The 23,754-nt window shown below is 34.5% G+C and overlaps 12 protein-coding genes across 12 annotated transcripts; 5 read left to right on the top strand and 7 right to left on the bottom strand.

The window, feature by feature from the left end:
- Positions 1-254: 254 nt before the first annotated feature.
- RPB2 (DNA-directed RNA polymerase II subunit RPB2) lies at positions 255-3,929 on the top strand (the record flags this gene model as incomplete). The annotated part of the gene is made up of 1 exon (XM_003687498.1): positions 255-3,929. The coding sequence occupies one exon, from the start codon at positions 255-257 to the stop codon at positions 3,927-3,929; it is 3,675 nt and encodes a 1,224-aa protein (XP_003687546.1).
- Positions 3,930-4,767: 838 nt separating this feature from the next.
- Positions 4,768-5,283, top strand: RPB7 (DNA-directed RNA polymerase II subunit RPB7; the record flags this gene model as incomplete). The annotated part of the gene is made up of 1 exon (XM_003687497.1): positions 4,768-5,283. One exon carries the CDS (start codon positions 4,768-4,770, stop codon positions 5,281-5,283), a length of 516 nt encoding a protein of 171 aa, XP_003687545.1.
- Positions 5,284-5,825: 542 nt separating this feature from the next.
- Positions 5,826-6,467, bottom strand: HPT1 (hypoxanthine phosphoribosyltransferase; the record flags this gene model as incomplete). Its single annotated transcript, XM_003687496.1, has 1 exon — positions 5,826-6,467. One exon carries the CDS (start codon positions 6,465-6,467, stop codon positions 5,826-5,828), a length of 642 nt encoding a protein of 213 aa, XP_003687544.1.
- An 858-nt stretch (positions 6,468-7,325) lies between these two features.
- Positions 7,326-9,230, bottom strand: UTP5 (Utp5p; the record flags this gene model as incomplete). Its single annotated transcript, XM_003687495.1, has 1 exon — positions 7,326-9,230. One exon carries the CDS (start codon positions 9,228-9,230, stop codon positions 7,326-7,328), a length of 1,905 nt encoding a protein of 634 aa, XP_003687543.1.
- A 498-nt stretch (positions 9,231-9,728) lies between these two features.
- Positions 9,729-12,569, bottom strand: SXM1 (Sxm1p; the record flags this gene model as incomplete). Its single annotated transcript, XM_003687494.1, has 1 exon — positions 9,729-12,569. One exon carries the CDS (start codon positions 12,567-12,569, stop codon positions 9,729-9,731), a length of 2,841 nt encoding a protein of 946 aa, XP_003687542.1.
- Positions 12,570-13,325: 756 nt separating this feature from the next.
- Positions 13,326-14,621, bottom strand: RPT3 (proteasome regulatory particle base subunit RPT3; the record flags this gene model as incomplete). The annotated part of the gene is made up of 1 exon (XM_003687493.1): positions 13,326-14,621. The coding sequence occupies one exon, from the start codon at positions 14,619-14,621 to the stop codon at positions 13,326-13,328; it is 1,296 nt and encodes a 431-aa protein (XP_003687541.1).
- A 496-nt stretch (positions 14,622-15,117) lies between these two features.
- SHE9 (She9p) lies at positions 15,118-16,440 on the bottom strand (the record flags this gene model as incomplete). Its single annotated transcript, XM_003687492.1, has 1 exon — positions 15,118-16,440. The coding sequence occupies one exon, from the start codon at positions 16,438-16,440 to the stop codon at positions 15,118-15,120; it is 1,323 nt and encodes a 440-aa protein (XP_003687540.1).
- A 261-nt stretch (positions 16,441-16,701) lies between these two features.
- On the top strand, positions 16,702-17,331 carry SPP2 (spliceosome ATPase-activating subunit SPP2; the record flags this gene model as incomplete). Its single annotated transcript, XM_003687491.1, has 1 exon — positions 16,702-17,331. One exon carries the CDS (start codon positions 16,702-16,704, stop codon positions 17,329-17,331), a length of 630 nt encoding a protein of 209 aa, XP_003687539.1.
- Positions 17,332-17,448: 117 nt separating this feature from the next.
- On the bottom strand, positions 17,449-19,401 carry MDM32 (Mdm32p; the record flags this gene model as incomplete). Its single annotated transcript, XM_003687490.1, has 1 exon — positions 17,449-19,401. The coding sequence occupies one exon, from the start codon at positions 19,399-19,401 to the stop codon at positions 17,449-17,451; it is 1,953 nt and encodes a 650-aa protein (XP_003687538.1).
- Positions 19,402-20,097: 696 nt separating this feature from the next.
- PNO1 (Pno1p) lies at positions 20,098-20,904 on the top strand (the record flags this gene model as incomplete). The annotated part of the gene is made up of 1 exon (XM_003687489.1): positions 20,098-20,904. The coding sequence occupies one exon, from the start codon at positions 20,098-20,100 to the stop codon at positions 20,902-20,904; it is 807 nt and encodes a 268-aa protein (XP_003687537.1).
- Positions 20,905-21,127: 223 nt separating this feature from the next.
- Positions 21,128-22,093, bottom strand: SPT3 (transcriptional regulator SPT3; the record flags this gene model as incomplete). The annotated part of the gene is made up of 1 exon (XM_003687488.1): positions 21,128-22,093. One exon carries the CDS (start codon positions 22,091-22,093, stop codon positions 21,128-21,130), a length of 966 nt encoding a protein of 321 aa, XP_003687536.1.
- Positions 22,094-22,645: 552 nt separating this feature from the next.
- On the top strand, positions 22,646-23,605 carry THI80 (thiamine diphosphokinase; the record flags this gene model as incomplete). Its single annotated transcript, XM_003687487.1, has 1 exon — positions 22,646-23,605. One exon carries the CDS (start codon positions 22,646-22,648, stop codon positions 23,603-23,605), a length of 960 nt encoding a protein of 319 aa, XP_003687535.1.
- Between the last annotated feature and the right edge of the window lie 149 nt (positions 23,606-23,754).

Genomic DNA, 23,754 nt, shown 5'->3' with positions numbered 1-23,754 from the left:
CTTTACATAAGAGGACAACAGGCTATTCTTTTCCTTTGATATCTGTTGGGGCTGTTTTGTTTAATTCAAACTCTTTTTTTTCAGTTCTTTTTTTTAAAAGGCCCTTTGTTTCATTTTGAATTATAAACATACAGGTTGATATATATATTTTTGATATTGATTAACATTTCTTTATTTGGTTCCAATTATAAAAAAACGGTTACATATATACATACATACAGATACAGTAGAGCATACACCAAATTACAACGAAAATGTCACAAGGTGAAGAATATTATGCTGATGAAGATCCTTATGGTTTTGAAGATGAGAATGCTCCAATCTCAGCAGAAGATTCATGGACTGTTATTTCTTCTTTTTTCCGTGAAAAAGGTCTAGTATCACAACAATTAGACTCATTCAACCAATTTGTTGATTATACTCTACAAGATATTATCTCAGAAGATTCTACTTTAATTTTGGAACAATTGGCTCAACATACTACTGAATCAGATAACATAAGTAGAAAATATGAAATTAGTTTTGGTAAAATTTATGTCACGAAACCAATGGTAAATGAATCTGATGGTGTTACCCATGCATTATATCCCCAAGAAGCTCGTTTACGTAATTTAACTTATTCTTCTGGTTTATTCGTCGATGTTAATAAGAGAACTTATGAAGCCACTGATGTCCCAGGTAGAGAATTAAAATATAATTTAATTGCCGAAGAAAGTGAAGAAGACAGTGAAAATGATAAAGTTTTCATTGGTCGTTTACCTGTTATGTTAAGATCAAAGAATTGTTACTTGAGTGACGCTACAGAATCTGATTTATATAAATTAAAAGAATGTCCATTCGATATGGGTGGTTATTTCATTATTAATGGTTCAGAAAAAGTTTTAATTGCACAAGAACGTTCTGCTGGTAATATAGTTCAAGTCTTCAAAAAAGCTGCTCCTTCCCCAATTTCTCACGTAGCTGAAATTAGATCTGCTTTAGAAAAAGGTTCTAGATTTATTAGTACACTACAAGTTAAATTATATGGTAGAGAGAGTAGTTCAACTAGAACTATAAAAGCAACCTTACCTTACATTAAACAAGATATTCCAATTGTCATCATTTTTAGAGCTTTAGGTATCATTCCAGATGGTGAAATCTTAGAACATATTTGCTATGATGTTAATGATTGGCAAATGTTAGAAATGTTAAAACCTTGTGTGGAAGATGGTTTCGTTATCCAAGATCGTGAAACGGCTTTAGATTTTATTGGTCGTCGTGGTACCGCTTTAGGTATTAAGAAGGAAAAGAGAATTCAATATGCAAGAGATATTTTACAAAAAGAATTTTTACCACATATTACACAATTAGAAGGTTTTGAAAGTAGAAAAGCTTTCTTCTTAGGTTATATGATTAATAGATTATTATTATGTGCATTAGATCGTAAAGATCAAGATGATCGTGATCATTTCGGTAAGAAAAGATTAGATTTAGCAGGTCCATTATTAGGTCAATTATTCAAAACCTTGTTTAGAAAATTAACCAAGGACATTTTCCGTTATATGCAAAGAACAGTAGAAGAAGCTAATGATTTCAACATGAAATTAGCCATTAATGCTAAGACAATCACTTCTGGTTTGAAGTATGCTTTAGCTACAGGTAATTGGGGTGAACAAAAGAAAGCAATGACTTCAAGAGCTGGTGTGTCCCAAGTTTTAAACCGTTATACTTATTCATCAACGTTATCACATTTAAGAAGAACCAACACTCCTATAGGTAGAGATGGTAAATTAGCAAAACCCCGTCAATTACATAATACACATTGGGGTCTTGTTTGTCCTGCAGAAACTCCAGAAGGTCAAGCTTGTGGTTTGGTCAAAAATTTATCACTTATGTCCTGTATTTCTGTTGGTACTGATCCAATGCCTATTATTACTTTCTTAAGTGAATGGGGTATGGAACCGTTAGAAGATTATGTTCCACATCAATCTCCTGATGCTACTAGAGTTTTTGTTAATGGTGTTTGGCATGGTGTTCATAGAAATCCAGCTAGATTAATGGAGACTTTAAGAACATTAAGAAGAAAAGGTGATATTAATCCAGAAGTTTCGATGATTAGAGATATTCGTGAACAAGAATTAAAAATTTTCACAGACGCAGGTAGGGTTTATAGACCTCTATTTATAGTTGATGATGATGATGATTTAGGTCATAAAGAATTAAGAGTTAGAAAGGGACACGTTGCTAGATTAATGGCAACCGAATATCAAGATATTGAAGGTGGTTTTGAAGATGTTGAAGAATATACCTGGACTTCTTTGTTAAACGAAGGTTTAGTTGAATATATTGATGCCGAGGAAGAAGAATCTATTTTAATTGCTATGCAACCTGAAGATCTAGATCCTGTCAGCGATGAACCTGAAGCCATACCTGATGTAGAAACTGACACAGCTAAACGTATCAGAGCTGTACATCACGCCACCACTTTCACACATTGTGAAATTCACCCATCTATGATTTTAGGTGTTGCTGCTTCCATTATTCCTTTCCCTGATCATAACCAATCTCCTCGTAACACTTATCAATCTGCGATGGGTAAGCAAGCTATGGGTGTTTTCTTAACGAATTACAATGTTCGTATGGATACAATGGCAAACATTTTATACTACCCACAAAAACCATTAGGTACAACTCGTGCTATGGAATATCTAAAGTTCAGAGAATTACCGGCTGGTCAAAATGCTATTGTGGCTATTGCATGTTACTCTGGTTACAATCAAGAAGATTCTATGATTATGAACCAGTCTTCAATTGATCGTGGTTTGTTTAGATCATTATTTTTTAGATCGTACATGGATCAAGAAAAGAAATACGGTATGTCTATCACCGAAACTTTTGAAAAACCACAACGTACCAATACTTTGAGAATGAAGCATGGTTCATATGATAAACTAGATGACGATGGTCTAATCTCTCCTGGTGTCAGAGTTTCTGGTGAAGATATCATTATTGGTAAGACTACTCCAATCTCCCCTGATGAAGAAGAATTAGGTCAAAGAACAGCATATCATTCGAAGCGTGATGCTTCTACACCATTGAGAAGCACCGAAAATGGTATTGTTGATCAAGTATTAGTTACCACCAATCAAGATGGTCTAAAATTTGTTAAAGTTCGTGTTAGAACCACTAAAGTTCCACAAATCGGTGACAAATTTGCTTCTCGTCACGGTCAAAAAGGTACGATTGGTATCACATACGGTAGAGAAGATATGCCTTTTACCGCTGAAGGTATCGTTCCGGATTTGATCATCAATCCTCATGCTATTCCATCTCGTATGACTGTCGCGCATTTAATTGAATGTTTATTAAGTAAGGTTGCAGCTTTATCTGGTAATGAAGGTGACGCCTCTCCATTTACAGACATTACTGTGGAAGGTATTTCTAAATTATTACGTGAACATGGTTACCAGTCTCGTGGTTTCGAAGTTATGTATAATGGTCATACCGGTAAAAAGCTAATGGCACAAATTTTCTTTGGTCCAACTTATTATCAACGTTTAAGACATATGGTAGACGACAAGATTCACGCCAGAGCTCGTGGTCCAATGCAAGTGTTAACTAGACAACCAGTAGAAGGTAGGTCCAGAGATGGTGGTTTAAGATTCGGTGAAATGGAAAGAGACTGTATGATTGCACACGGTGCAGCAGCTTTCTTAAAGGAAAGATTAATGGAAGCTTCTGATGCGTTTAGAGTTCATGTGTGTGGTATTTGTGGGTTGATGACAGTCATTGCTAAATTAAATCATAACCAATTCGAATGTAAAGGTTGTGATAACAAAATTGATATTTATCAAATCCGTATTCCATATGCTGCTAAATTATTATTCCAAGAACTGATGGCAATGAATATCACACCACGTCTATACACCGACCGTTCAAAGAACTTTTAAAAGTTTAGACCATAAAGAATAAAAAAAGAATAAAAAAATAAATTATACCCTGGCAAGAAATTATCCATTATAATTATCCAATTATAAGAGAAAAGTTTAGGAATTGAATTATCCGATGACTTGTAAGTAACAAAAAAAATACCTTAAAAAAATAATAATAACCAAAATTCACAATACACGGAATAAAACTCGAATTGATGTAGAGCCTTTTATTAATAATCTGCGAATGGGTTTTATAACGAATGGTCATCATGTTACAGTAAAAATGATTATTTTGTAGAATTATTTTTCGGTTCTCAAGAACAACTTTTCCCTTTTCAATTCATGTATTATAGTTATTTAAAGAAATGTCCAATTTCAAATAATAATTGAATGTAGATTAATGATACAATTTTATAGTTTTAATAAAGTAATAAAATAGAAAAAAACTAAGCAGAGAACTAACTGAATATTGTATAGTTGTGTTGAGGTTTATAAGGTATTCATCGATTCCTTCCATTAAGAGTTGTTATTTAGAATCTCATATTATTGCGTATCACCCGACACGAAAATATCCAAAATTGAGATTTGAATTATTTTTTGGAAAAAAACATACAGTGAAATATGAAGTTCATTAAAATATAAAGAATATTTCATACAATTAATTTGTAACGAAGACATGTTAGATAAGGCAATTGATCATTTGTAATATATTTGAATTGAGTTAATCCATCAATTAGTCATATAATTCAAACTTTTTGTGTTTGTTAGTCCCTGAAGACCATTGCTTTTGCGAAATTAAACGAACGTACCGGACCACATTGAAACTTATACTAGGTTAAAGTTACAGTATACAATAATGTTTTTTATAAAAGATCTATCATTGAATATTATTTTGCATCCATCCTTTTTTGGCCCTCGTATGAAACAATACTTAAAAACTAAATTATTACAAGAAGTAGAAGGTTCATGTACAGGTAAGTTTGGTTATATATTATGTGTCCTAGACTATGACAAAATTGAAATTGAACGTGGTAGAATTTTAGCAACTGATGGTTCTGCAGAATTTACAGTAAAATACAGAGCAGTTGTTTTCAAGCCATTTAAAGGTGAAGTTGTTGACGGTACCGTTGTGTCATGCTCTCAACATGGTTTCGAAGCACAAGTGGGACCAATGAAGGTTTTTGTTACTAAACATTTGATGCCACAAGACTTGGTATTTAATGCTGGTTCTAATCCTCCTTCTTACCAAAGTGCGGAGGATGTCATTACAATTAAAAGTAGAGTCAGAGTAAAAATAGAAGGTTGTATTAGTCAAGTTAGTTCTATTCATGCCATTGGTAGTATAAAGGAAGATTACTTGGGTGCTATATGATCGTTATTAAATTGACAATGAGATGATAAAAAAGAAACAAAATAAACTGAAAAATAACTAAAAACTTAATATACTATTATATCTGTTCAAAAAATTTCGGAGGCCTGCTACAATCCTTATTTGCATTATATCATACTTTAATTTAATGAAATTTAACGTTTCCTCAATAGGTTGCAATCCCGCCCCCACATATATTGGATTACAAAAAGGTATATTGGTCTCAAAGTTTGACCAGAAAGTAGTCATAAATGTAACATAATATTAATACAAAATAAAAAATTCTTTTTGATAGTAAATAATCAAGAAAAGGTATCATGTAATAAATTAACAGTAATAATTATAGTTATCGAACTGACATTATGAGAGAATTGTAACTCATTTAAGACACGATTTTAATCAATTATTTGCCAAAATCAATAAGTTCTTAGTAAAAAATATTAAACATACTTCTGTGATTGGCATTTACTTAAACTATTATACAGTAATGATTATATACATATGGAAACATATATACATCCATTATTCTATGCAATTTGATACATTTATGGTAAAAATACGTCGTTACCTTGTTCTATTGCCATCTTGGTATGGTAAACGATGTCAGTTGATTCCCATGGATAAGCTAACCAATGATCTGGAACATGTCTGGCTGCAAAGTAACGTTTTTCATCCTTAATCATATCTTCTGGTAGATCGGCCTTCTTTGGCTTCAGTTTGTTGTGTAGAACGAAGATACCAAATGTAGTTTTGTTGGCTGGTTCTTCAGGGTTTAAACCCTTTGCAGCAGCTTGGTCATTAGCATCCTTTTGTAATTCATTTAAGGCATAATGTAGAGTGGTACGTGTGTCATCGACTTCGTCCACGATCAAAACGTTCTTACCAACTAAGTCTAACTTACATTGTTCATAATCAATCCATTGAGTTCTGTTGACCTTAACGCCAGCTTCTTCGACATCGGAACCAGCGATCCTTTCGTACAAAGATAAAATAATGGCAAAAATTCTAATAGTTGGCCCATCTTCTTCCTTTAAGAAAGTTCTTAAAATTCTAGCTGGAATGAAACCACCACCACCAATAGCGATGATTAAATCTGGCTTAAACTCTTTAATTTTAGTGGCAGAAGATTGACACAACTGATGTACGTTATTGTAAGAAATGTATTGTTTTTGAACGGCTTCAGACATGGTGATTATATATTAACAAATATACTTATGTTGGATATTTTGATACTGGTTTTAGTTCAACTGAAGACAAGAATTAAGATCACTCCCAAAATATTATACATAATAAGAACAATTTATGACAGAACTAAAGAAAATCAAAATATCGGACTAATATCCCAATTAATTTAAACATTAACAGATTGCTATTAATTGATTATTAAAAAAAACTATCATCTTAAGTACTAGTGAAAAAAAATTGTTTTTATATGTTCACCATTGAATTAAATAATTTGATACTTGGGGGAAGAGTTAAATTATTGTATTTACTCTATACTTAATTTCTAGTAATGCGTTGGTAATCTAAGAAACTACAATAGAAACAAATACTTGAATTGCAACTATTTTCATCTTATCTCATCTCATCTCATCTCATCTCATCGCAAAAGTTTTTCGTTTCTTTTTCTGCCTGGAAAATTTTTCACTTCTCGAGAGAACAAAAGAACAAACATACAAAGAGCAAAGACTAAGACTGTAATCTTCACAACTTGGTTCTTGTATCGTTAAGTAAAACTTGTTATTGCTCTATGATTGTAATAGTGCATTGAATTGTTTGGATTACTATTAGATTCCTCCTAAACACTAAGTGGCTTCTCATTCATTTAGATCTGTCGTTAGTTGGATTAGAGTTCCAAAACAAACGTAGCAAAAGCGTAAGTATCCATGGAGAACAAAATACTTCAATTTTGATGAATTGATGGTTTAATAATGTGTATGGCAATGGTGTTAGTTTTATTATTATATTCTTTTGATTACGAATTGAAGTTATATCTACATATTATAAATTTTTTATAATAATTTTTATTTTATAAAAATGCTATCTTACATCTCCTCGTCACTGTATCCGGCTTCTTCATCTTCCTCGTCATCGATGTCCTCTTCTGGAGTTAATTTCTTCTTATTACCTTGTTCAGCTCCATCGTCCTCTTCAGACATATCTTCATCCGATTCACTTTCGTAACTTTCTTCCTCATCATCGATCAATCCAGCGTCATCTAATTCTTCGTTATATTCGACGTATTCCTCTTCTTCTCCATCTTCAAGTTCAAGCAACTGTTCATTTTCATATTCAAATTCTTCTACGATATCGCTTTGCTCAACCTCAATTGTATCTAGAACATAATCCAATCTTGTCTCTAATGCTAGAAGTCTTGGTAATAAATCAGAACGTCTCTTTAATGTTGAATGCAGAGATGAAAGCGTAGATATTAAGTTTGGCACAGTTACTAAATAACCACCGTGAATGATTAAACACCATTTAACCCATATACTCAATGGACCTTGACGATGTGTTTGTCTAGCAATTCTCTCAGCCAATCTTTCCAGAAGTACAACTGCTAAAGTTGGCTTTAGTCTCAAAATTGTGTCTTTGGTAACTCTTTCATCACGGTTATTTAATACAGTTTCTAATAGGGAATGATCATTTGCTTGCAATGCTTGTGATAAGATGACAGTAAACGTACCAGTTGCAATGCCTGATTTTGAGTCTTTCATTTTTTTATTTTTTAAACGAGAAATTGATGCAGCTTCTAATTTATCAGCTAATGTTTCCGAACTTTCTTCTTCTCCTTCTCTCTCTCTTTGTTCCTCTTCTTGCTCGATGTGTTTTATCACATCCATAACATGCTTAAAATTGTCGCCAGAACTGACTCTAGCGTTACCTTCTGCATATGTTTTGGCAGCGGCCAGATCTTGACCATATAAAGAATGATCTTTCGAATTATTTTTTTTACCATGATTAAGTTCAACTGTGTGGGTGTAACTATTATCTAGTTCTTTCCATTTTAATTGTGTAAAATTTCTAATAGTAGCATTCTGTAACCAAGTGACATTTAGTATGTCACCACTGATAAATAAGTTCAATGCTGGAATGATTTGATCCTTTTCCGATTTAAATTCTATAGTTTTGGAAGCGTGTTTCGATTTATTACCTCTTCTCTTAGTTGTAGTTGTTGAAACTAAAGGATCTTCAAAAATTTCAATCTTACCATCTTCTGTAATGATAGCAATTGCATTTTCACTTGTATTTGAAAAACCCACGATGTCAGATTGGGCAACTAATACTGTTTTGGTTAGACCGGAAGTTATATCATAAATATTCATGAATCTATCATCCCGCGCAGTTGAAAGAATAAATTCACTGTTTAATACCTTTAAAATGCTAACTGGAGACATATGTCCTGGGATTGTAAGCTGTACCTCCTTGGATGTAATATCTACCAAGAAAATTGAATGCGAAGCAACCAAAATATGGTTTGGGTTTGTTGGCAAAATAGTGATCTTATTCAATGCAATACATGATTCGATTTGAAAATGTTGAATCATCTTAAATTCAGATAGAGAAAACTCATATATATAGTCCTTACTGTCAACACAGAATAGTTTCTCATCTAAAACATCGATATCCTTAATTTCAAAAGAGTTGTTTGTTGATAACTTATAGATAACTTCATTTGATAATGGAGAATATATCCAAATCTCACCATTTGTTAAACCAATCAACACACATGACGTTTCGGTAGATGCAAGATAGCTCCATTTCAAACTGGAGACACCTAAATTGGAGTCATCAAAGTATAAAAATGATTGATTGTCGAAACTATAATTTGAATCACCTATTGATTCAACAGAAACACGCTGTTTATCCAATTCAACAGTGACGCATGCTAAATATTGACCACTTGAATCATACCTTGATAGAACAACAGGAGAGCCTTGAATGGACATAATTTATTTCTGATAGTACAATGCTATGAGTGCTGCAACCGGAGGTTATTGGTATTAGTTCACAATCGGAGACACGATGACTTTTAGAAATGTTCCACTCTTTTATAATATAGGTACTCTATACTCACACTGCTAAACATTTTCCAGAAATCGATGCTCATCGCATTTTCAAAATTTTTCATTTCGTCATCAATGATTTTTAAACGTAGTATTTTTACAATATGCCTTAGCACAAGACAGTTTTACTGTAAAGAATGAAGTCTATCTTGTTCAAAAGATGTTCATTCTGTAATAGATTAGTCACCAAGAGAATAACATATCTTCTTCACTTATTTCCTTTTACCATGACACTTTGTAGTAACTTAAAAAAATACAATAAATATACCATTAGAAATCATGCAAGTGATTTAAAATCTTTTTATCTTCATTACTATTTTATATAAAGACATCTATATTCGTAATTGTCTACTTAAAAACAAAATTGCTTTTGTCGATAGATTATGTTTGTGATACAAATTCCATAATCACCTGTAGAGAGTTTCTCTTTTCAGCGCTTAATGTACCGATTATTTGTTCATACTTATCTGGAGAGCTTGATTGCAATTGTGAAAAAAAGACACTTATATCCTGGAAACAATTTACTTCATCCAAGACAGTTTCCTTCATGTCATCTTCGTAACCTTCAAAGTAGTCTTCGTCATCTTGACTTTCCAGTAATTCATCAAAACCTTCTTCACCTTTAGCCATAGCATCACGCTTTCTAATAGCTTCTGGTAATTTTTCAATTAATGTGACTAATTTATCAGCAAACTGTGGGATGAATCCATTTACACAACTTGGTAATTCTGGTAATTTTAATAAGGTTAAAATGGCAACGACTTGTAATTTTATACCAAAAACACTTGTGAATTTATGATCAAACCATTTTTGTAACATGACTAAAGTCATACCTGTTTTCTCGGTGATCTGTAATGTCTCGACTGGTTTAACAAATAAATTAGCCAAAAATACTTTAATGATCTCAGAATCTTCTAAATCTAATTCCTCATTAGTGGAGACCTTAAGAGCTTGTTCAAATAACGGAATGTCCTTCATGGAAAGAGCATAAAACACTAATACATTCAAAACGCTGGCGACATTGTAATCAGCATCACTTTCGATTTCGGAAGCTAAAATTTGTAAAAATGGTTCTAAATAAGTGGTATCATGAGTAAATCCGCTGGATACAACTGTTTCAAAAAATATTTGGTAAGATTCAAAGTAATCAGAAGCATAAGTCTGGTATGAATCCAATATGTCATGGAAAACTTCCCAAATCGCTGGTGTAAATTGGTTATATAAAGCAATGGATGATAATGCTAATGAATCTATCAAATCAATAGCCTCAGTTAAAAAGGAAATCTGAGCATTGACGATGATGAACTTTACAGCAGGAGCTAAAATATCAATTAATGATACTTTGTTCATGGACATAACCATGGTTGTCATAGTCTGGAGTAACGCGATTAATTGTAGTTCTTGATCTTGGTCGGAACTCGTGTAAGTAGTACTGCCTTTTTCAATTAAGGATTGGCCAACTTGTAAAAATTGTTCACATAAGTTTCTCGCTAAATCTTCAGCAAATGGTGTTAATTCATCAGCAAATCTTTCAACGAAGGACTCCATGACTTCTGATAAAATATCAATTTCAAATTCTTTTGATAATTTTAATAAGTTTTCCATAATGCCTGGAACTTGAGGAGAAATGTGTGAATGAATATCTGGGTTAGAAATAATTAATGATTTCAATGCATCAGCAGCCTCAATTTTGATTGGAATTACATCACTTTGCATGAAGTTGTTATATGTTAACTCAAAAATTTTAGACAATGTATTCATATCTTGGAAACTATTTGTATACAAGGCGATAGTTTCTAAAGCTCTTGCGACTAAAAATGGATACTGTTTTTGAGACAGAAATTCAATGATATAATGACTGAAAATACCTTCCAGTTCATTAGATGAGCTTAAAAATGAAAATAAGGTTGATGCAACTCTTAATGAACCTTCTTGTCTATAAGCAGTGTTAATATCAGAAGCATTTGCGGCAAAACTATTAAAGATTTCGTTAACGAATGGTAAAATCTTAGACATCTGTTCTGGACGTTTTTCACCAACAACAAAGATGAAATCAGTTGAAGCGACGTCAGCAGTTGACCCTTCTCTATTCAAGTCGAAGTAACGTCTAGTGTATTCTTCAGGATCTTCTTCCAATAGTTGAACACTTTGAGGATTTGCACATAGACATGTGAAAATCACATTCTGGATAATGACTTCCAAATGTGGTTCAACCAAAGGGTATAGTTCATCAGTATTAACACATTTTTCTAAAAATTGGATTAAATAATATAATGATGATTCACTGATCCATAAGGATTTTGTCCCCCATTGTTCGATGATTTTGAAATATTCTTGTAAAATTGTTGGAACTAGATTCTTGTTCACATAATCCAAGAATTCCTTTGTAATGACTTTGGTGGTTCTACTAAACTTATGGATAAATCTGTTCAAGTTACCAAAGCCCCATTTATTGACCTTAACTCTTTTATCTAGGGATCTATCGGCATAATCCAAATCCAAAACTTGCTTAGGTAAAGGTTTGGCACAGATAAATAAATGCAATTGTACCCATGAGTTTAGCTTGTCAACATTGTTAAAATAAGCTGGGAAATTATTTAAACAACCATATTTGAAACACTTCAAAATCAAGTATAACAACTCATTCGATCTGTAATCTTCGGAATTAATCAATTGAGAAGCAATATTTTCGACAGTTGGGAAAATATCGTTGATAACTTTGTCAATGTAGGATCTACTACCGACCATATCCCATCTGTGGAAAATGCAAACTTCGAACAACAGCAAAAACCCTGGATAAATATAGTTTTGGTTGCCGCTACTTAATAACTCATGAATCATAGGAGTCAAATCCCATTCATCTTGGTTGTTCAAGATAGCTCTAATAGATTCTGTTAAATGTGGTCTAATGTGACTATCTTCGACATTGGAAATCAAAGTCTGGATCAATGCTTCTTTAAGTTGCGCCTGTTCTGGCTGTTTGATACCATCTTCTTTTTGTAATTCATTCCATGATCTGTGAATCTTATTCTTCATGTAAATAGCAGCTGACATACGAACAGCTAAAGGAAGTTCAGTATTAGAGACTATTTTCAGTAAAAATGCAGTGAAACCAGCTTGTTTTTGAAATTCGAACAATTTTTGTTCAGCTTCCTTGATAAGGACATCATTTGATACTACAGTATCCTCAATACATTGCAATATAGCTTGTTCATTATCCATCTTGGTTGGTGTATTATCAGATCAAAACAGCTCAGAAAAATGCCAAGTGATATGTTGTTTTATATTAATTGAACCACGTCAGCAGGGAAAGCAATAGCCAAAAAAAAATTTAACAAAACAGTATATATGTATTAAACACAGATAGAATTATCCCTTTAACTTAACATTTATGCTATAACAATAATTAAACAATTGGTTTAATAAATATCAATTCTCAAGGTAGTGTTGTTAGTTGTAAATAGAACCTCATCTCGTAGAACATTGAATAGTTCCTGGAATTTGAAAAATTTTGATATTGCAAGGTGTGCCGTGCAGAGTGACTTGGAATTCTGTCGAATAAGCAAAAGAGGATTATGCTATGAACACATGGAATGCAATATCGAACGAAGTTGAGTCGTTAACATTGGCATCGGTAGAGGTATCAGCATGCAATCGAGTTGAGAGAAGCCCATCAGAGAAAAAGCGTGCTCTCCACTTAACGTTTACTTCTGATTGCCTAATTTGATGGAAATTTGACAGTTTTAATCTTTATTAAATGCATTTTATTTATTTATATAATCATTGTATGCAGCATCTAGAAAATACACACTCGCTGGTGTTCAGTCGCGTATCATAGAGAATACATGTGGTTGCATAAAACAAGTTCTAGTCATGTTGAAGTTGCTTTCTGCTTCTATTCTGTGTTTAACAATTTGTATTTTGATTGTAATTATTGTTTGCTTCGAATTTATTGTTTGCTTTAGGTTTTAAGATCATTTACCTGTAGAAATCAAATTTATCTACGTCAGAATCCGTTTTGACTTGGGCGGCATATGCTTCTTCTAGATCACTTTGTAAAATGACATATCTATTCTTCCTTACTGCACGTAAACCGGCCTCTTGCATGATTGCAGCTATGATAGCACCTGATAATGAATCGTTGCGTACAATCAAAGAATCCAAATCTGCTTCTGGAGCCAATGACATCTTGGCTGCAATGGTACCAAAAATAAGACGACGTTCACGTCTATCACGTAAGGATGGGAATTCTATTTTTCTATCCAATCTACCTGGTCTCAACAAAGCTGGATCCAAAGTATCAGCTCTATTGGTGGCCATGATGACTTTCACATTTGTTGATTGATCGAAACCGTCCATTTGTGTCAATAGTTCAATTAAAATACGTTGGACTTCACGATCGGACCCTGTTTGTGCATCAAAACGTTTTGTGGCAATGGAATCAACTTCATCAATAAAAATAATAGATGGTGCATTCTCTCTTGCTAATCTAAAAACATCACGCACCATCCTTGGACCTTCACCTAGATATTTGTGAACGAATTCCGAACCATTGACCCTAATAAAAGATGCATTGGTACTGTTTGCAACAGCTTTAACTAACATGGTCTTACCTGTACCTGGTGGACCATATAATAAGACACCTCTTGGTGGGTCAATACCGATTTGCTCGTATAAATCAGCTTGCACCAATGGCAATTCAACTGCTTCCCTTATTTCTTGTTTCTGCATATCTAAACCACCGACATCTGAATAGCTGACGTCCGGTTTTTCATTATCACCCATAATTGATATACTGGAGTCTGAATCTGGAGGTAGAATATCGACTAAAGCATTTGAATAACGGTATAGCGCCACTGACATCGATGGTTTTAACAGTTCACGATCCAAAGTGGATAATATCCTCACAACATAACTCATACCTGTAGTACTTGACACAATACCAGTATTTTCATCGATTGGTTCCAAGAACTGGCCAATAACTAGTGGAACCGATTGGATTCTTTTCACTTCTTCTTGTGCTCTTAACAACTCTCTCTTCAAATGACGCTGCTCATCTTTGATATACTCCTCTTGTAAACTCAATAATTCGTATTCTTTTTCTAGTTTCTTCAATTTCAAATAAACGTCAGAGTTCGCACCATTGACATCCAACAAACCGTTACTGCCAACACCGGTATTCTCTAATTGGGCCACCAAACTGGCATAAGACTTGACTACTGGCTTTTCATCACCAACAACCACACTATCCTGAGATATACCTAATTCTTCCATTATTATATTCGATTGATATCCTTGTATCTCTACTCTCTTAATTCACTTAGCTAGTATTATTATAACGTGTCTCAACAATATAGACTCTTGTTTCTCACCAAAGAAGGTCCTTTCTTTCCTTCTAAAACACACAAAATAGTTAATAACGACCAAGCACAATTACTGTCCTGGACCCGGCAGTTCTATCAGTCTTCTATTACTCTTTAATAGCCAATACTTACTTATATATATTAAAATGGTGGTGCTTAGTGGCAGTTCCCTTTCGTTATCTCGAATCTTATGATTTATTTGCCACCGGAGATGTAAGGAACGTGCGGTCGGGTAACGGGCGTGCTAGTGGTCAAATGCCAGGTAAGTGTCACACAGTTCAAGTGTCAGAGTTTAATGATGTAAGAGGAGTCTCTGGAGTAAGGTGTTTATTGACAAGATATGTTATGGTGATGTGTATGTAGGTGCATATATGTATATGTGTGGATGTGTGTGTGTGTGTGTCTGTTTAGACTAGTGCGTTGAGAAAGATGGTAAGCAGACTGGTCATCGCGAGAACGGAATAGACCTGTAGTGGGGTTAAAGTGATGGTTTTATTGGGGTTGAATAACTCAAAATATTGTAATTTGGTCGTGATATCTCTTAGCCATGTCCAGATGGCACTTGTATCTAGTGGATTTGTCTCCTTGGGATTTTGGGTCTGCAGGAATGCCTCCAGTTTGTCGTTCAATTTGTCTACACTTTCGATTGAGTCTTTACTTAGAGAGGCAGATTGTTCATTTAGGGCGAGTTTAACTTTATCCTCAAACGAGTTCGTCAATCTACGCCTCTTCCAAGGCTCTAGAAATAACTGCAACACAAGAAATAGAAATAAATTCATCCCCATCAAGAAAAACGAACTGTAACTTGATGTCCTTCGGATCTTGTCCGACCAGATCTGCTCTTCATGATACCTTGTCAGGATAGCAGTGTACAGATCCTCGCTAACCTTCTCGTTTTTGGCCTCCCATTCCAGTACGGATTGTTTTAACTCTTGTTCTTGTTTTGTATTTTGAGAATCATCTTTATATATTCTTGTAAAATTTTCCAAATCATCTGTGGACCACGAGCTTTTCCTTTGTAATAATTCGTTCAATTCTCTTTGAGAGTTATTCCTTCTATCGATCGCATCGGCATATTCCTTCTTGACTTGTTTCAATTGAATCTTTGTTTCTTGTAACTGATTTTGCAGAAAGTCAATGCTATTTCTTAATTTCTGTACTGAAGAGTACCCAGTAACGTCATTGAATGCTTTGCTAGCTGAAAATATCGTCTCTTGTAAGGAATCTAAATAATATTCAAGTTTTCTTGCCCATCTTCTACGATGTACTTCTCTTTCAGACGGCAGACCTGTAATTTTACCACCTGTGGTGGCATCGATGTTATAATTCAACTTTGAATCTTTCTTCTCCAATGCTTCTTGTTCTTGAAATCTACTCTCCGCTTCTCGAAGAGCCCCTTTGATCTTACTCTTCTGCTCTCCCAATTGAGAGGAGTACTTACGGTACAGATCTTTTCCTCTGTTTAAATTATCCTTTAATTTATCCAATGCAAAATCTACTGTGCTCCTGAGCTTGGGTTTATGTCCATTCGAACTACTGTCAGGTCCATCTTTGGTATACCAAGTGCTATCTATTATCTTGTTATTTACCTTTTTTGTAGCGTAAAGTCTTGCATTAGCGGAATGTAATTGGTACAGGTTTCGTGAAGTTCTAATATTCAGTCCAAAGGGTCTAAGCCTGGCAACATGCCTACAGGCTAACATCCTTGTTTCTCTATTGACACATTGCATTTAGAGAGATACTGCTACACCGTAGGACCTCAACTTACTAGCGTACCATCTATTTAATATAAAGATCTACGATTCATTGTTGTTTCATTCTTCATTTCAGTTCATATCATGGCATTGAAAATTACGTCTTATCTAAAATGTTAAATTAACAGATATATGAAAACGTCTTGTGTATTTAAAAGCAATTAAGCACAATGATAAGAGTGGGCAAAATAGTCGTCATTTGATGTTATTAAGGTATCTGAAAGTGGGTAAGATAATATGAGTGGTTTTTCAATCAATTTAAAGAAGGGGAAGCTTTCCAAGAGCAAGTCTAACAAGAAATCTAAAATGAAGAACCTTTTCCTGGACTCAAAGGATAATAACTTGAAAAAGAAAACCAAAATGATGCTAACACATTTTGATGACGTATCTGAACCAAACGAACCTGTTCCATTGGTTATTAAACCTGTTCCAAACCAGCCATTGATCCCGATAGTCGATGAATCAAATACTGAGCGTATAGACGATGCCTCGATTAAATATGGATTAAATACTGCGAAACAGTATGATGACGAAACTACCAAGGGTATATCTAGTGTTGAAATTGGAATAGATTATCAAAATAGCATTATGAACAAACATTTAGAACAACTACCAGAAATAACGAAAGAGGAAGAGTACGATGAGGTACCGATAGAAGAATTTGGGCATGCTCTGCTCAGGGGCATGGGATGGGATGGCAAAGATGATAATGATTATGATGATGATAAGAAGAAGAATAAATCTGAAAAGTTACCACATCAAACAGTAAGAGCAAAATTCTCAGGTATTGGAACAAATGTTACTATTGGCATGGGTTTACAAGAAGGGACATTTATGCCATTGAAAAAAATCGAAAGGAATAAATAAACACAATAAATAGCATATAAATAATTATAAAATACATAGCATAATCATTAAATACTAATCAATCTATTTTCGCTGAAAAAAATGGTTTATATTATTGAATATGTACATGAAATTAAATTAAACCATTGCCCCGATCCCTACTATAATTAATTGGGAAGCAAAAGTTGATCCCCAAGCTTTAACCCAATCGTTCTTCTTCTTGAACTCCCATTCTTCAACAATTTTCATTAAATCAACATATAATTCCATTGTTAAAGAATCGTATATACCTGTTTCCCCGAATAAAACCATGTTTCTTAATTCCTCAACGTTTTTTACTACTCTAAAATTTAAGACTATCTCGTTATCAGGTGTTGGCATATCATCATGGAATCTAATAACTTGTTTCTTACCACCGATTTTACCTTCCTTATCATCTTCATCAGTCCGCTTGGAAGACTGGAAAACTGTGGTTACCGGATAGGATTTAGCTTTATTAATGAATATATTTGGCGAATTCCATACAGTGTTACCTTCATTCGAGTTCAAATGGGAATGAAATAAAGCATATTTCGTATTTATGTAAGAGATAATTGGTTTTAACTCATCTACTGAAATTATCTGTTCTCCTGTTGATAAGCGAGGGCTTCGAGTTGGGAAGCTTGCTTTTAAATTTTTGAATTTGAATTTCAAATCCAAAACTAAATATTTATTTGTATCATTTGTTCTTGTGATGTTGTGGTTAAATGCATATTCATTATCGATGTTATCATGCAAGTTGTCATATGTGTCATAAAAGGTAATGTTATTAATGCTTAAATTTTTGAGTGATGCAGATAAGAGTTCATTCTTATTACTATTATCGTCTTCAGTTGGTACCATTATATCAGCAACAATATCTAGTTCGCCGTCTTCTATCCAACCAAACGAGTCAGTTCTATGTAGGCCCAATTGTCGTACGTTCATTGAATCTACTCTCAGTCTTGTTATTCTTTCCCATCCCGATAAATCATGCTCTAGTTCATTTGAATGAGTTAATTTTAATTGTCGTTTATGGAAGTTGAATAAAGAATTATTGATGGAGCCATCTACAACGTTAGCGTTCAAGAAGTCTCTTATCATCCACTCGAACCTAAACTGCTGGAGTTCCATATTATAGACCGATATAGTAAAATTCTTTTGTAGTTGATGATCATGCAGCACTATTGACGAGTCGGCGACTTTTACCTCCCCTAGTTTATATTTTGGATTTTGGAACCATTGTATTAAGCTTTGTTGAGAATCTTTATTAGGCACACATGTGGAGACTTCTCCGGTCATCCCTAGTATGGCTATGTCATTTATGAGGCCATTTCCCAATAGCCATTTTCTTAATGATAATGTCATGTCAATTTGATGCATATTCAAGTTAATTTCAATTAAAGAATTTTCCTCTGCTGTATGCGACTTTGAATTAACGGTTTTCAAATTAACGTTATGAAAGCGGATGCAACCTTTTTGCCATTCAGGAACTAAAGCATCCTGGAACTGCACATCAATTCCATCTAAGAACATGTTTAACATTCTTCCAATGAAACGCCCCACCATCTCCTTTGCGAAAACCGTATTAAATATCAACAAAATTATCGACACAAATGTTGTTGTTCCTAATATGACCCAGATGATCTGCGATAATATCAACCATGAAAACAAAGTACCTATCTCGTCTGCTGAGAAAGGCCTATTGCCTCTAATGAGGAACCACTTTGTATTAATTTTAAACCTTTCATAAAAATTGGTGGCTTCTGCCAAAAGTTTCTGTTTATCCATTCTCTCTTTATTCTTCTGCAAAAGAATATTTTGAATGTGCAGGAAATCAGTGTTCTTGCTCATCTCATCATCCACATCTTTCAATTCTTTAACACTCTTAGTCGAATAATTTCTCCAGGGGAGTGTGCGATATAAAGAAGAATTATATAGAGTTCGTCTGTGCGAGTATCTCGCAAACCTGGAAGAGTCTCTTACCAGCTTCGTCGGCAGCCCAGGACCAAAACCCCTTGCCAAAGTAACCATCCTGGGGAGAAGACTCTTCGCCACATGGACTCGTAACATTTCCACAACCTGATCTGCAAGTGCCTGTAGAGTTATAACCTAGTTTTGATATAAAGAGGAACCCAGTAAAACCATGTTTATAGTGTCTTACCAATATAACACAATGGAACTAATCACAACAAAACGAGCATGCATGAAATACAAGAGGTTACAGGTCAGTCCAAATCCCTTGCAATGGACATTGAACCAATGGATAAATAAGAGAGTCGACTAGTCTTCGAACATCAGGATAAGTCGAATTGAAGGTTTCCAACATTACAGAAAGACAAGGCAGGACAGTCGGGTAACGTCACAGCACCCATCTGATCAACGTTCGATGTTTCTCACGACTGGTTCGCTCTCAGAACCGCCAAAACACACTGTACACCGTTCGCCAACAGCTGTTTTAAAGGTGTGACAACTGCTAGAGTGCCCTTTATACCGCATCCTGGCTCCTATCCATGTGTTATCCTAAGTTCTTGCGCCCATCAATTTGTGTCGCTGCCAGGTCCCAAGGTCGCTGTCGCCGAAAGTGAAAAATTTTGAAAGCTCATCGCAAAAATTTGAAAGAAATCGATGAGGTTTGAGGCCACATACAAAAGGATTGTGATTGTTGTTTATTAGAATGGACGGTGTGCTAGTCTGTGTGGGTTGCAAGCAGAAGGAAGTCTGGGATACGTGAAGGTTTGTGACAGGTGTGCTAGTGACAAGGATTTTATGATGGTTGCGCCAACTGCTTTGAAGAAGAACGACGCCGGCGTTGCCGGCGTCCAGAGTAGGATTATTGGACTAGATAATAGACAAACTATTGAAGACGACGACGATGATGTGTTGTTAGCAGAGGCTGACGGTGCTGCAGATGCTGAAGAGGCCGTTGGAAGTACTAAGAAGACTGGAGCCAGCAGTGGTGTTGTGCTCGACGAAGAAGGGAAGCCTCGTTTTAGTGCCGCAAGCAAGACTGCCGACTCGAAGGTCAAGTTGGAGAGCAGAAAAGTCCCTGTACCTCCTCATCGGATGACCCCATTGAGGAACAGTTGGAGCAAGATATACCCACCTCTTGTTGACCATTTGAAGTTGCAGGTCCGTATGAATCTGAAGAGCAAATCTGTCGAACTAAGGACCCATCCAAAACATACTACTGATCCTGGTGCTCTACAGAAAGGTGCTGATTTCATCAAGGCTTTCACTTTAGGCTTCGACTTGGACGATTCCATTGCTTTGTTGAGACTGGATGACTTGTATATTGAAACTTTTGAAATTAAGGATGTGAAAACTTTACATGGCGATCATTTATCAAGAGCTATTGGTCGTATTGCCGGTAAAGATGGTAAGACAAAGTTTGCTATTGAAAATGCTACAAGAACCAGAATCGTCTTGGCTGACACCAAGATCCATATTTTAGGTGGTTTCACACATATTAGAATGGCGAGAGAAGCTGTTGTCAGTTTAATTCTGGGTTCTCCTCCAGGTAAAGTTTACGGTAATCTACGTACAGTTGCTTCAAGATTAAAGGAACGTTATTAATAATTTCATTGTATGCAGATTAAATTAATACAAATTATAACAACAAAATAAAACACGCATATAAAGAAGATATGATGACAAATCGCGATAACTTTTAATATATATCTCGTTTGATAAACCATACTACTAAATTGATATATCTCTTCTATAAATCATATATATTGTACATTAATACCACAAAGTCGAAGGAAAATAAATCACATCGTTTATATCATCATATAAATTATACAAATACAGATCTCTTCGTAACCTTATTACCCTTAAATGTTCCTAATGCCTTTTGTTTTGGAGAAAGTAATTGCAATTGTCTCCAAGCTTCTTCTATATGCCTAGCTTTCAGTGGGCGTACTACGTTATCGGGTCCATCGAATAATCTTTTCTTCCTGTTCAAAACAGTAGTTTCAAAGGCTGTATCTTGATTGACTTGAGACTTGTTTTTTTGACTTTGTATTAATTGCTCACGTCTATTGATCTTCAAGGCTGCTTCTGTCAATGAACAGACCATTTCAAATGTCAAGAACCCAAGAATATCCATAACATCGTCGTGTGGTTTACCATCTGTAATCTGTGTTATACCTGACCAGTCTTTGAATCTCTTCGTTTTTCTGAAAGTGAAACTAGCTTGACGGCAATCAGACCAATGCACGTACTCCTCTTTTGTCATATTTCTCGTTCTATCATCAGCCATCTTAAGACGTTTCATTGTTATAATAGATGCCTCTCTCTCATCGTCATCCATATCATTTTCATCGTCCTGTGCCTGTTCGTTAAACATAAACTGCAATTCCCATGGTAATTTAATTTGAGATTTTTTAACCTTCGTGACTATACCATCTTTATCATCCTTCTCTGCTTTTGCTTCTTCTTCACCTCCAACTGCAGGAGCTCCTGCAGCAGCACTTGCATCTTGATCCTTTGCATTTTTACGTAGGTCTTTCCAAGATAAATACGTCCTTAATCTATTGACCTTTGCCTTATCATGACGCATCAAGAAAATAACATCATCAGGTAAAACAACTTTGCTACTACGACTATGGGCAGTCTTTGTGGCTTGTAACAAAATCTCAATAACTTGACTTTTCACTATATCCTCGATCAACGATGTAGTCTCTACAGGAGGGTCGTTAGTCTCACCAGAAACAAACATCATCTGTTGAATCTCCATGCGGTATTTATATTTTGGATCCATCTTTCAAAGTTATGTACTGATAGTGAGTAGTTAACCCTTCAATAAATTAATAGTAACCTGCAATTGTTTTTTAATAAGCAATGCTAATTTCACACAAAAATTGAACCAGTTTAAAATAGTATGAAATCAAAACCTTGAGATTGCTATTCGTTTGAGAGTCCTTGTCCAAAGTTGAAAACAGTACTACCAACAGCTCTTATTAAGATATCAAATACTCTGATCACAGTAATGTCTCTAATCCATATATAACAATCCTGTTAATCGCTTTACATTTATAATCTTTTTAACTTTAAGTCTGTTTTCTTTTATCTTTAATAGCGGTATCGATTTTTCATTATCGCCAGGAGCATAATAATTAGAAGGTTAAGAAGCTACCTTTCGATTATTAAAAAGGGAACTATTATATCTATTTGATAGTTAGTAGTCGAAGTAATGTAATTTATGTCCTATATACAACACAACAGAATATTAAGGTTGATTGTACAGTTACTAGTTGCTCTATTATTTGCTAAGACTTTGCTGAAAGGGACCTTTCTTTAAGCTCTACTGATCATGACTGAACAATGTATTGAAAATGATGATAACGTGGAAATAACTTTAGAGAATACCATTAAACATAGAACTGTCAATATTCAAGATTATATAACGCAATATAATAATGATTATTCTGTTTTACTGATATTAAACCAAGAGATTGCTATACGTGAGGCTTTTTTGAAGCTCTGGGATTTGTACAAGATACGAATTTGTGCTGATGGTGGTGCTAATCGGTTATACGATTTTTTTGAAGATGATGAGGAATTAAGGTTGAAACATTTGCCAGACTATATTGTTGGTGACTTGGATTCGTTATCTGATAACGTTAAGGAGTACTACTCTAAGAACCATGTAGTGATCATCCGTCAAAGTACACAATATTCAACTGATTTTATGAAGTGTGTTCAATTAATATCGTTACATTTTAATTCACAAACATTCAAAACTCTTCTCAGCACTGAAACTAACGGCATTGCAAATAACTATGGCATTACTGAGTTGGATGGGCTTCTGCGATTACACAAAGAAAGGAAAGCTCAGAAGAAGAAGGAAACAATTCATAATATCAATGTATTGGCATTAGGTGGTATTGATGGTAGATTTGACCAAACCATGCATTCTATATCACAACTCTATGTGCTATCGAAGTCTGACAGTTACATTAAATTGAGTTACCTAACTCCGACTGACCTGATTATACTGTTGCCATCAGGTGCAACTTTATTGAAATATTCACAAGAATTCAAAAATGATTGTATAGGAAACGTTGGATTATTACCAATTGGTCAGCCAGCACAAATTATTGAGACGAGGGGATTGAAATGGGATATCTTGAATTGGAACACAAGCATACCTACAGGCAAGCTCAGTAGCAGCAACAGATTTGCGGGGTCTAATGGATGTTACATCCACACTAAGGATGATCTCGTTTTTAACATTGAAATCAATCTTAAAAAACTCAGTAAATATTTGTAGACATAACTGCACTTCAAAGTCAATATCAATGAACATCATGTAACTTTATAGAAGTGAAATCTCTGACTCGTTGTTCAACAATTGGAGTAAATAGAATTAATTAGTTATACATGAATAAATAAGACATTATGACACAGAATATGGTTTCA

Source organism: Tetrapisispora phaffii, chromosome 10 (assembly GCF_000236905.1).
Source record: "Tetrapisispora phaffii CBS 4417 chromosome 10, complete genome".
Lineage (NCBI taxonomy): Eukaryota > Fungi > Ascomycota > Saccharomycetes > Saccharomycetales > Saccharomycetaceae > Tetrapisispora > Tetrapisispora phaffii.
Note: the sequence above shows the minus strand (reverse complement) of the source record. Positions and strands in the feature narration are given on the sequence as shown.